General features: G+C 48.7%; 1 protein-coding gene across 4 annotated transcripts in view; it reads left to right on the forward strand.

Moving 5' to 3' along the window:
• LOC134350972 (pleckstrin homology domain-containing family A member 2-like) overlaps positions 1–13,141 on the forward strand; it is a 125,569-nt gene that overhangs the window by 89,940 nt on the left and 22,488 nt on the right. For all 4 annotated transcript variants that reach the window (XM_063056910.1, XM_063056907.1, XM_063056909.1 and 1 more), the window contains one exon: positions 12,756–12,905. In XM_063056910.1, coding sequence (XP_062912980.1) covers positions 12,756–12,905 — 150 coding nt within the window. The remainder of the gene's footprint in view (positions 1–12,755; positions 12,906–13,141) is intronic.

Here is a 13,141-nt window from a genome sequence, read left to right on the forward strand (position 1 = left end):
GAGGTGCATCGGTGTGAGGTAGCCCCCGCTGGCACCGGGACAACTGTGCTCGACAGCGCCCCAGGAAGCTGAGAGAATCCCCTCACTCTGCAGGCGACAATCCAACCTGCAGGGATCAAAGCAGAACCACTGTTAATTCTCAATGTGCACACGACGTATGAGCAGTAAACTGCTTTCGCCACGGAGGGGTGGGAAAGGGTGAGAGGCATGACTCAGGGCAGCTGCACAGGATGCAATGAAAAGTTTGAGTTTAATCAATTATATTCTCACCAAATGTGTGAATAATCTTTGCCTTATTTGGTGCGTACACTTGCTTAACACGATTTTATCTGCGCAAGGTGAAACCACTTCAGTTTCCTAATGCTGGGAACTGTAGTCAAAGGTGAAGAAATATTGCATTAGCTTTTTTTTGCTTTCTTCAGTTCGTTTGAGAGTGTCATCCTGCCATAGTTCTCACTGGGGCTGCATCACTGTCTAGTATGGCGGGGGGAGGGGTGCTAGTGCACAGGACCGAAAGAAACTGCAGAGGGTTGTAAATTTAGTCAGCTCCATCTTGGGTACTAGCCTACAAAGTACCCAGGATATCTTCAAGGAGCGGTGTCTCAGAAAGGCAGCGTCCATTATTAAGGACCCCCAGCACCCAGGGCATGCCCTTTTCTCACTGTTACCATCAGGAAGGAGGTACAGAAGCCTGAAGGCACACACTCAGTGATTCAGGAACAGCTTCTTCCCCTCTGCCATCTGATTCCTAAATGGACATTGAACCCTTGGACACTACCTCACTTTTATAATATATATTTCTGTTTTTTTTGCACGATTTTTAATCTGTTCAATATACATATACTGTAATTGATTTACTTATTATTATTTAGTTTTTTTTCCCCTCCTATGAACTGCTGCTGCTAAGTTAACAAATTCCACGTCACGTGCCGGTGATAATAAAATTGATTCTGATTCAGAAGTGCTCAGTATCTTTTCTGGGCAGTACGCTGTGCTCATTGAAGATGCTGAGCTCAGTGTGACCCATACACCCCTGTGCCTTCTTTCCCAACCCCAGATTTAGTAAGCTTACTCTCTCCCCCCCCCCCCCACTTTAAAGTCCATGCCTCCCATAGTCACAGAGGCACTGAGGACAAATAGATTGAAAGGCAAAGACCCGCAGATGCTGGAAGTGTGAAATATCAGCAAACTGCTGGAAGCACGTAGCAGGTCAAACAGCATCCGCGGAGAAAGAAACGGTTATCGTTCTGGGTGCAGGACCATTTTTTAATCGGGAAAAGTGGAGCGCGTTTTGCACTGCAGAGATGGGGTGGTTTGCGCAAAGACCAGGAAAAGTGCCTAGTCTGAGGTAGAGACTGACTAGCGTCTGGTGTGGTTGATGGAGGCTTATTTCTCAGGAAAAGTAGAAGGTGGGGGTGGGGGGGTAGATAGCTGAGGGCAGAGGCGAGGAAGAACAGCACTGGAGTGGTCGGCTGTGGAAGGCAGCGATTGCTGGGATCAGAAATAAAAGCGGGTTTCAGAAATACCTATCCAGCAGGTTGGGCAGTGTCTATGGAGGGAGAGAAAAACTGAGATACAAGTGGTTGATGTCTTACCAGATCTGCCAGTTTTTACCCAGACTAGGAAGGCCATCTGCCTGAAGCAAGCAGGTGGATTCAGTGTTGGCCCCGATGGTCGGAGATGGACAGAGATATCGTGGTGCTTCTTGAGCGTACACTGGTCTCTGCTTGGAATTGCTGGGGAGAGCGAATCCCCACAGAATTTATCTTCGCATCCACTCTCCCGCTTTGTCCGATTGATTCTCCTCTATTCCCCAACCATGGATCTGACCCTAACACCTCTGCCTGACACCTCAGTGCTAAGTTAGCCGTTGACTGGCTTCCCTTCAACCATCTTAATTCATCCCTGCCTGTGCCACAGACCCACCAAGGCTGTGATGTGTAGCAACTTTATGTCCTTGTACCATTCTGATATAAAACAACTAATTTCATGTCATACAAATCAGTAATAAAAATCTAATTCTGATTTGGAAGCTCCACACCATTCCGACTTGGGAACATGTGGCCGAGCCTTTCTGCTGCATCCTGGAATTCACCGACTGCATTGGCTTGAGAGGGCTGCCCGGCGCCATCATCAGTGGATGCTGGTCTCCCCACATCTGAAAGTGGGAGCGGTAGGTCTCTGTGAGGCGCTGCCACTCAGCAGCCCGTTGAGCACCTTCGTGCTCTCTGCCGCCAAAGGCAGGATTCCCCGGTGACCACCCATTTCCGTGCCGACGTGTCTGTGTCCGTGGCCACCACTGCTGCCACAATGAGGCCCTGCTCAGGTTGGAGGGGCAACACCTCATATTCCGTCTGAGTAGCCTCCATCCTGATGGCATGAACATCAATTTCTTGAACTTCTGGTAATTACATCCCCTCTCCCTTCTCTCTTTTGCCATTCCCCATTCTAATTCCCTCTTACCCCTGCTCTTCTCCTCACCTACCCATCTCCTCCTTCTTCAGGCATTTTCCTGTCCCAGCTTCTTGCTTCTTCCCTCCTCTCTCCACTTTCCCCCTTACCCGCTTACACCAGTCACTTGTACCTCTTCCGCTACCCCCACCTTATTCTCACTTCAGTCTCCTTCCTTTTCAGTCCTGCTGAAAGGTCCCAGCTCGAAGCAAGCTGTTTATTCCCCTCCATAGACGCTGCCTGACCTGCTGATTCCCTCCAGCAATTTTGTCTGTGCTGCTCAAGGTTTCCGGCATCTGCTGAATCTCTTGTGGTAATGGACGGGCCTGTCAGGAGGGCCCAGTGAGGCTGTGGATAGAAGTCGAGAGTCTTATCATGGTGTGGGCGTGTGCTACAGTGCACCAAAACCACTTTAATGTTTATATTTCAGGGCAGATTCTGATGGTTGATATCAGAAGCTAAAAGCTCCTCTAGGCCGGTGTGGCCCAACAAAATGAAACCCTCTGAAAGCTCCTGGTTGGTTAGGGTGTGAAGCTTGAAGTGAAGATGGTGGTTAATTACACAGCTGCAGCCCAGAGGAAATTGATTAAAGAGTGAACTGCAGTCAAGCTGAAAATCCACAAAGGTTAAACCAACCCAAAGAGGAGAAATTAAGCTATTGGTATCATAGGTGTTAAAGGATGCCATTGTGCCTGTGGTAACTTTTCAAAAGAGTTGACCAATTACTCTGTGGCTACTGTATTAGTTAGACCTGTGCATCTTGTTAATGTAAATATCTAATCAGCCAATCATTTAGCAGCAATAGTGCATAAAAGCATTCAGACATTGGTCAAGAGGTTCAGTTGTTGTTCAGGCCTAGCATCACAATGGGGAAAAAATGTGATCTAAGTGACTTTGACCATGGGTTGATTGATTGATGCAAACGGGGTGGTTTGAGTATCTCAGAAACTGCTGCTGTCCTGGGATTTTCACATACAACAGGCACAGAGAATGGAGGGAAAAACAGAACACATGGAGTGAGAGGCAGTTCTGTGGGCAAAAGGGCTTTCTTAGTGAGAGAGCTCGGAGGGGCATAGACAGATTGGTTCAAACTGACAGGAAGGCAGGCGTACCTCAAACAGCGGTGTTCAGAAGAGCATCTCTGATCTTCCAGTCAGGGTGGCGCCAGCGAGCAACAATTCCTCAGGCGACATCTCTCAGATAGCAAATCTATCCAACTATGTCACGTTTTCTACACCATTTGCTTGTACTTTTCATCTTGTTTGTGTTCTGGAAACTGTTGGAGCCCGTGACGTGCAGTTTGGAACTCGATCCAGCGTGGTGCTGTGTCTGGAGAGCTGTCGCCCTTCACGGAAGGACTGAGTCGGTGCGGCTGCTCTCCTCATGTGCAGATGAAAAGACGTTTCTCATAGTATGAGATTTATATGATTATTGGACAGTATTCTGTTGGTTTCCTCCAGTTACTCAATGTTTCTACGAGTGCAGAGTATGGTATTAATGGTAAGACCCTTGGCAGTGTGGAGGATCAGAGGGATCTTGGGGTCCGAGTCCATTGGACGCTCAAAGCAGCTGCGCTGGTTGACTCTGTGGTTAAGACGGCGCACGGTGTGTTGGCCTTGATCAATCGTGGAATTGAACTTAGGAGCCGAGAGGTAATGTTGCAGCTATATAGGACCCTGGTCAGACCCCACTTGGAGTACTGTGCTCAGTTCTGGTCGCCTCACTACAGGAAGGATGTGGAAACCATAGAAAGGGTGCAGAGGAGATTTATAAGGATGTTGCCTGGATTGGGGAGCATGCCTTATGAGAATAAGTTGAGTGAACTTGGCCATTTCTCCTGGGAGCGACAGAGGATGAGAGGTGACCTGGTAGAGGTGTATAAGATGATGAGAGGCACTGATTGTGTGAATAGTCAGAGGTTTTTCCCAGGGCTGAAATGGTTGCCACAAGAGGACACAGGTTTAAGGTGCTGGGGAGTAGGTACAGAGGAAATGTCAGGGGTAAGTTTTTTACTCAGAGAGTGATGAGTTCGTGGAATGGGCTGCCGGCAACGGTGGTGGAGGCGGATATGATAGGGTCTTTTAAGAGACTTTTAGATAGGTGCATGGAGCTTAGAAAAATAGAGGGCTGTAGGTAAACATAGTAATTTCTAAGGGGGGGACATGTTTGGCACAACTCTGGGCCGAACGCCCTGTATTGTACTGTAGCTTTTCCACGTCTCTATGTTTTCTTTCTTGTGGCCGATTGGCAAGTGGGTGAATTGTTAATTTTTGTATGTCGGGGGGGGAACAGTTGGGGTTTGGTGCTACTGCCACTGTTCTTCTCTACGAGTGAGGGGATCGAGAATTGTTATGTGTAGCAGGTTGGTGATTGTTATTGTGGCAGTGTTTTTTTGCTGTGGGGTGGGGGGAATTTTGGGGTCTGAGAGTTTTGTTTCTTTTCTTTTCCGTGCGGGGGTTGCAGAGTTGACGCCTTTTCTTTCATCAGCACCCACGGTCTTTCTGTAGTTCATGGCTGTCTGGGGAGGACCAATATCAGAGTTGTATTGTACAGTCCATACTTCGACAACAAAATGAACGCAGAACAGGTCGATCATTGAAGTGGATGAGCTCGCGCAGCGGACGACCCACGAACATAAACTGAGTGGCCGTTTTGATCTTTCAAAAGCTGCTGTTTCTTCTGCTTCCTTTTCAGGGCTGTTCATTCCTGATCACAATCCGCTTTGCAAAAATAAAGCGCTTCCTCCTGATGCTTTGCGGCTCTGTTCCAATCACCTTACATCTGCGGCAACCGGGCACTGTTGCTGTAACCGGAAGCAGGCCATCCCCGGCTTATCTACGCCATCATGCTTTTCTCAGATCTCCTCTTCACCTTGGGTCGGGGGGAGCTGCTTCCCACACTGCTGGCCTGTCCACGCCTGTACTGAAGCTCAGGGCCCAGAATCGTACCAAGTGCTCTGCCTGCAACAGCATCATCCGAAATAGATATGAGGAGCTTCCTTGAGCCACAGGCAGCTGTGAAGGCCAAGACTGTGGGTATATTTAAAGTGAAAATTGATAGTTTCCTGATTGGTCGGGGCATCAAAGGTCATGGCGAGACGGCAGGTGCATGTGGTTGAGTGGGATCCGGGATCTGCCAAGATGAAATGGCGGAGCAGACTTGACGGGCTACAAGGCTTAATTCTGCTCCTTTGTCTTATGGTGTTGAGCCCTTATCACCCTGGGCAAATACCATGCCTGTCTTCCAGAACATCATCTTTAAAACATCTCACCAGAATTATCAGATAATATGTCTTGGCGGCTATTGAGAAAAGTTCTCTTGTGGGATTTCGACCTGGGACATTGGCAATTCCCGTTCTCTCACAGATTCTGCTCGACCTGCTATGTTCCTCCAGTGTTTCACTGTCTTGTGTCCCCATTGTGACAAGCCTGACTTTCTTTGAACAGTAGCCTTATTTAATTGTGATGTTGCTGGGCTGTTGATGCTTTGATACAAGCCAAGATGCAGTGTTAACCCTGCATTTACCTGGAGGTGTTGGGAACTTAAATGGGACTGGGTGAGTGGTTGCTAAGGGCAACCAGTCAGGCATGAGCCAGGCCTGCTGCTGCCTTCAGCTCTACTTGACTCACTGCAGTTCTGCTTCTGTCTTCCAGCCTTTCCCATCCTTCTCCCCCACCACCCCACCTGCTCTTTGTTCCTTGTCTTGAAACCCGCCCTCCCAAAGGCAGCATTTTCAAATTCTTTCAGGTTCTTGCCATTCCTACCCCCAGCCCTGTTGTGGCTCTCTGGTCTTTCATGTCTGTTCACTTCATCATTGACACTTAGACCCTGGCAATCCCACCATACACCAGATCTCCAGTAGGCATTAAACCACTGGAAATGCCTTGTAATAATGCATATAGAAGCCACTCGGCCCATCTGGGCTAATGCTATTAAAGGTTCATTTATTATCAGAGTATACAACTCTGAAATCCTTCTTCTCCAGATAGCCAGGAAACCAAGAAAGAAAAGAACGTCAGCACAATCATCAACCCCCAACTCCCTCCGCCCCACACAAAAAAGTGATCAAAAATAAAACAGGCACATCGATGCCCAAATCCCCCTCTTCCCCCCCCCCCATGCACACAAAAAATGAGAAAGATTGGGCAAAAGACACAGAATATTTAAAAAAATTATAAGTCTGTTGGGGGAGAGTCCACAGTCCAAGTCCATATCCAAAACGCAGAAAACCTGAGTAGCATTCTTCAGGCGCAGCGGCTGGCCTTTTTCTCTCCGGCAGCAGAGCGATCTCACCAGCAATCAAAAGGCAGGCTCCTCTCTCCAGCAGCAGAGTGATCCAGCCAGTGATCAAAAAGGCAGTCTCCCCCTCTGACAGCAAAGTGACCCCCGAGTGATCAAAAGGCAGTTTCCCCTCTCTGTAGCAGAGCGATTCCATAGCGATCAAAAGCAAGGCAGCCGCCGTTCACCTTGTGCATTCACCTCAAATGTTTCAATGTCGCTCATTGCTTTAATCAGCAAACAATTGAAGCTTCAATCATCAAAATGGAATTAAACATCAGCTCGCAGCCCTCTCGCCACGGGGTTCGCCCACGCTGCCTCTGCCTCCCGGAGTCCTCTCGGTCACAAGGAGAACATGCGAACTCCATCCAAGCAGCTCCCAGAGTCAGGATCGAACCTGGGCCTCTAGAGCCATGTGGAAGTAGTGCTAGCCAAAATGCCTTTGTTCTGCACAGAGCCTGAGGTTTCCTGCCGCACTCTTTTCTTCACTGATTCTCCACCCGGATATCCACCAGTATTAACCCTGACTGTGCTGTAGACGCTGGGGTGTGGGGACAAGAAGTCAGGCGGTCTGGAACCTCAGCAGGGGAGCAGTGCACCGAGCCAGAAGCCATTTGTGGCTGATGGAATTCTGATCAGTAAACAGTGTGGTCAGGTTTGTTTTCCCTGGAGCAGAGGAGGCTGAGAGTTGACCTGATACAAGTATGCAAACTGTAAGGGGCGTAGTTAGGGTGTATGGTAACAGTTCTTTTTCCCATGGTAGGGGTATCCAAGCCACAACTTTCGTCGTAGGGTTTGGAGGCTTGCATGCTTCAATGGTCCAGAGAGCCATGCTGGCTGGAGTCTGGCTCTTGGTAGCGGCACCCATGCCAAACAGGTCAAAGGGTAGAGGCCAGACTAAGAGCGGTCCAGCGGATATCCAGGCTCTGGGGTTCAGCTCAGGGTTAACTGGTCAAAGGCAAACTGTTACCGAAACAGCAATGAAGAGTCCTTCTGCAGTGTATCTGTGTGTGACGGAATGGACAGTCAGAGATGGAGGACCTTCATTCCTCCCCTGAACGCCAGCGACATAGTGGGCAGTAGGTACAGGGTGTCCAGGACAAGGCGACAGGTTTGAGGTGCGAGATAGGAGGTTTAGTTGGTGAGTGAGGGTGGTTGGACACTGCAGTAAGCCACCTGCCGGGTGATGGATTAAGCAGCTTCATATCATAAGACATAGGAAGCAGAATTAAGGCCATTCAGCCCATTGAGTCTGCTCTGCTATTCCCGGATCCCACTCAACCCCATACACCTGCCTTCTCGCCAAAGCCTTCGATGCCCTGACCAATCAGGAAGCTATCAACTTTCACCTTAAATATACCCACTGACTTGGCATCCACTGCAGTCTGTGGCAGAGCGTTCAACAGATTCACTACCCTCTGACTAAAAATAAAATCCTCATTAGCTCTGTTCTAAAAGGTCAGCCCTCAATTTTGAGGCTGTGCCCTCTAGTTCTGGAGACTGCCTCCATAGGAAACAACCTCTCCATATCCATCTTATCTAGTCCTCTCGACATTTGGTGGGTTTCAATGAGATCCCCCCTACCCCCGGCATTCTTCTAACTTCCAGTGAGTACAGGCCCAAAGCTGCCAAACACTCCTTGTACGTTAACCCTCTCATTCCCAGAATGATCCTCGCGAACCTCCTCTGGACTCTCTCCATACATGAGACGTTTAAAGCAAAACTTGAACTGCCTAAGGAACAGAAGCCTGCAGACTGAATGCAGATAAATGGAACTGGTGTAGATGTGGATGGCGTGGATGTGTTGGCCAAGTGGCGTGGTTCAATACTGGACGATTGTGTGACTCCTTGTTGCAACATAACCCTCACAGTCTGTACAGAAATGGAAAGGTGGTAGAGGATTTGTGGGCCTGCTTAGTTGATCACTGGAGGTGCTCTTTTAGTGTGATGGGGTGATTGGGTGCAATGCATGTTCACCTTGAAATATGTGGACATTTTTGTACTGAATTTAGGCAATGTGACTGGTCAGACATTTCTGTTTGACCAAGCCACTGGCGACACTGGTGGACAGGGCGGTGAAGAAGGCATTTGTGTGCTTGCCTGCACAGGCCGAGATATTGAGTAGAACAGTAGGGATGTTGTGCTGTAGGAGTACACCACGTTGGTTAGACCGCAGTGAGTATCGTGCAGAGTTCTGCTCGTCACACCGCAGGTAGAATGTCCACAGCAATAAAGTGCAGAAGAATTTCGCCTGGAATTGGGGTTATAAGGAAAGAGAGGTGACTTTATAGAGGATATGTAGGTAGCAGATAGAGATCCATCTAGAAACGTGGGAAGGGTTACCTTATGAGGAACATCTGGCAGTTCTTGGGCTGTATTCCCTGGAGTTCAGGAGAATGAGGGAGGATCTCATAGAAACATTCCAAATATTAAAAGGCCTGAACAGATTAGATATCCCATGGTAGGGGATTGGAGGACAAGAGGGCACGACTTCAGGATTGAAGGATGTCCTTTTAGAACTGAGATGCGGAGAAATTACTTTAGTCAGAGGGTGGTAAATCTGTGGAATTCATTGGCATGAGTGACTGTGGAGGCCAAGTTACTGGGTGTATTTAAGGCAGAGATAGATAGGTTCTTGATTAGCCAGGGTATTACAGGGTATGGGGTGAAGGCAGGGGAGTGGGGATGACTGGAAGAATTGGATCAGCCCATGATTGAATGGCGGTGCAGACTCGATGGGCGAATGGCCTACTTCTGCTCCCATATCTTATCGTCGTAACTGATGCACTTTGGAAGATCAAACTCGGAGACAGAGTGCAAGGTTAAAACCAAGATTCTGAATCAGAATCAGGTTTATTATCACTGGCATGTGTCGTGAAACTTGTTAATTTAGCAGCAGCAGTACAATGTATAATATAGAAGAAAAAATAAATAAATGAGCAGATCAATTACAGAAAGTGTATATGTATATTGAATAGATTTTTAAAAAGTACAAAAGCAGAAATAATATATATTGAAAAAAGTGAGGTCATGTTCACAGGTTCAATGTGCATTTAGGAATCGGATGGCAGAGGGGGAGAAGCTGTTCCTGAATCGCTGAGTGTGTGCCTTCAGGCTTCTGTACCTCCTTTCTGATGGTAACAATGAGAAGAGGACATGTCCTGGGTGATGGGGATCCTTAATGATGAACATCGCCTTTCTGAGGCACTGCTCCTTGAAGATGTCTTGGATACTACGGAGGCTAGTACCCAAGGTGGAGCTGAGTAATTTTACAACTTTCTGTCGCTTTCAGTCCTGTGCATTTGCTCTCCCCCCATACCAGACAATGATACAGCCTGTCAGAATGCTCTTTATAATACCTCTATAGAAGTGTTCAAGTGTTTTAGTGACAAATCAAATCTCTTCAAACTCCTAATGAAATATAGCTGCAGTTTTGCCTTCTTTTTAGCTGGGACCAGGTTAGGTCCTCAGAGATCTTGACACCCAGGAACTTATCAGAACAGAGGGATCTTGGGTCCAAGTGAATAGATTCTTCAAAGTTGTCACACATGTTAATAGAGTGTATGTTGCATATGTGATGCGTGGTCAAGTGGGTAGGGCGTTGGACTAGCGATCAGAAGGTCGTGGGATCGAGCTTTGGCCGAGGCGGCGTGTGTGTCCTTGAGCAAGGCACTTAACCACACAATGCTCCAGTCTACCCAGCGGAGAATGAGTACTGGCAAAAATGCTGGGGGTTAACCTTGCGACAGACTGGCGTCCTATCTGGTGGGGTGTGGGTGGGAGGGTCTCGTACTCTCAGTCACTTCACGCCATGGAAACCAGCATAAGCAGTGGCCTGATGGGCCACAAGGCTCATGACAGACTTTAATCTTTAAGAAGGCATATGGTGTGTTGTCCTTCAGTAGTCGGGGGATCATGGTCAACAGCCGTGAGGTAACGTTGCAGCTCTATTAAACTGTGGTTCGACCACACCGACAGAATTGTGTTCTGGTCTGGTCGCCCCGTTGTAAGAAGGACGTGGAAGCTTTAGAGAAGGTGCAGAGGAGATTTACCACAATGCCGCCTCGGTTAGAGAACGTTTTATGAGGAAAAGATAGAGAGAGCTTGGGCTTTTCCCTTTGGAGTGACGGAGGATGAGAGGTGACTTGCTAGAGGTGTGGAAGCTTTTGTGAGACAATCGGTGGGCAGTCGGCACCTTTTTCCTGAGTGGCAGTGATCAGTACCAGAGGACATCCATTTAACTGAGTGAAGGAATTTAGGGGAGATATCTGTGGTAGTTTTTTTTCCACACAGTGAGTGCTGAGTCCCTGGAATGTACTGCCGGGGTGGTGGTAGAGACAGTTACAATAGGGATGTTTCAGGCATTCTTAATAGGAAAAATAGAGGCTGATGTAGAAGGGAAGGGTTAGTTTGATCGTGGAATAGGTCTATATGGGTCAGCACAACATCATGGGCTGAATGGCCTGTACTGCACTGTACTATTCTAAGACCTGTGATATATAGTCAGGATTTTTTCTTCAGGACAGGGAAGTCTGGAATTAGAGGGCACAGGTTTAAAGTGAGATGGAAGAAATTTTGAAGATGTGATGAGTAACTTGGACAAACAAAGGATGGTGCCTCTCCACAACGTGCTCCCAGAGGGAGATAGTTACACTGGGATGGGTACGTGGACAGGAAAAAAGGAGGGAGAATGGGCCTAATGCAGGCTAATGGGATTAGCAGAGAGGGGCATCAGGGCCGGCGCGGACGGGGTGGGCCGAAAGTGACTGTTTCTGTGCTAAACGCTTCTGTGACTGTTTGGAAGAAAGATCACCGAGGTCAGTAACGGTGGAGGGGTTGGGGGAGGAGAGGCAGAGTTAAATGGGAATAATACGTCACTCAGATCCTGAAGGTCAGTGATGCAATTCCTCGGCAGCCATACTGCATCTTGTCCAGAACCTTTGCTATGGGAACAGTTGCTTAGCAACCCGGCTCAGAGTAGATCAAGACTGACCTCTGTTAGAGATCTGCAAACAAAGACATTGTGAAGTTGCCTCCAAGTCAGTATGGTCTGCCACTCCTTAAATGCAAAGTGGCTTTTAGAGTGGAGTTCTCAGTCGATACTTAAGCCCAATGTGTACTTCTGCGTCAAATGTATGCTGTAGGTACCGCATCCCCTACGCCGTAGGGTGACGTGCACCTCCCCAAAAATGTAACTCACGCGTCGCGGCGACGCAGACCGCAACAACTGTGATTGGTCCACTTGGTAGCATTGCATTTCTTCCTACACATTTCCAGTTGCTTTTCTCCGTCATGTCTGTACACCAATGCGAAATAAACGGTTGGAGACGATGAACCAAATCGTCAAATCTACCTGCCGGCATCCGAAAATATTTAAAATGCATTTCCTCGTCCATGTCTCTCACGGAGAAACTCAACACAGTGGCATAGAAACCCCACCACCAACTAGCGTTTTGGCAGTGAATTGCAGAGCGACACGGACACAACTACGCATGCTCGCTACGGCGTAGGGCCACGCAAAAGTATAAATCAGGCCTACAGCGTAGCCCGTACGCACAAGTATAAATCAGCCTTTACTCTCCCTCCACAGATGCTGCGTGACCTTCCTAAAAACTGCTGCTCCAGATACCAGCATCTGCGGTCTCCTGTCTCCGTCCCTCCCCGCCTCTCTCCCATCCCTCCCTCCTCACGTTCCATTCTGGATGCTGGGATGATAGATTGGTCGGCTCTCTCAGGAGACAAACAAGTTTGAAGTAGACACACGGGATGGCAGATACTGGAATCTTAGCAACTGAAAACGCAGTGGGAGAACTCAGTGGGGCAGGCAATGTCCATGGGAGGAAGTGGATGAGTTGAGACCCTTAATTAAGCTTCTGTAGAGCATGACCTGTGAATGGAGTGATAGCGCTCGGTCATGTTCTGACCAACGTTGCCAATACTCATCTGCGGTTCGCTCACACCCCTCACCCCCGCCCCACCTTGGCTGGATATGTTTCTGTACTCTGTCTTTCTGCTTTGCTCCAAAGGTGAACGGGGGAGAAGGTCAGGAGGCCTCGGAGCCCACTGCACACAGCGCCCTGAAGCGCTCCATCAGCTACATTCCAATCTCCGGGAGCAAGCAGACGTCGGGGCCGCAAGTGTTGAAGAGCGGCTTCTGTGTGAAGCAGGGCATTGTGGTGAGTGTTGCGGGTCTCGTAGCTGGGTCTGACACTCAGCCGTCACACGGTCCCGCCTTCCAGACTAGAGAGTACCGCTGCTTTATGTCGGTGACAGCTGCACTGCCGCCTCCCGGCTCCAGCGACCCGGGTTCGATCCTGATCTCCAGCGCTGTCTATGTGGAGTTTGCACTTCCTCCCTGACTTTTCCCCCGGGTGCTCCAGTTCCCTCCCACATCCCAAGGGCGTACAGATCG

This window comes from Mobula hypostoma, chromosome 8 (genome assembly GCF_963921235.1).
Source record: "Mobula hypostoma chromosome 8, sMobHyp1.1, whole genome shotgun sequence".
Lineage (NCBI taxonomy): Eukaryota > Metazoa > Chordata > Chondrichthyes > Myliobatiformes > Myliobatidae > Mobula > Mobula hypostoma.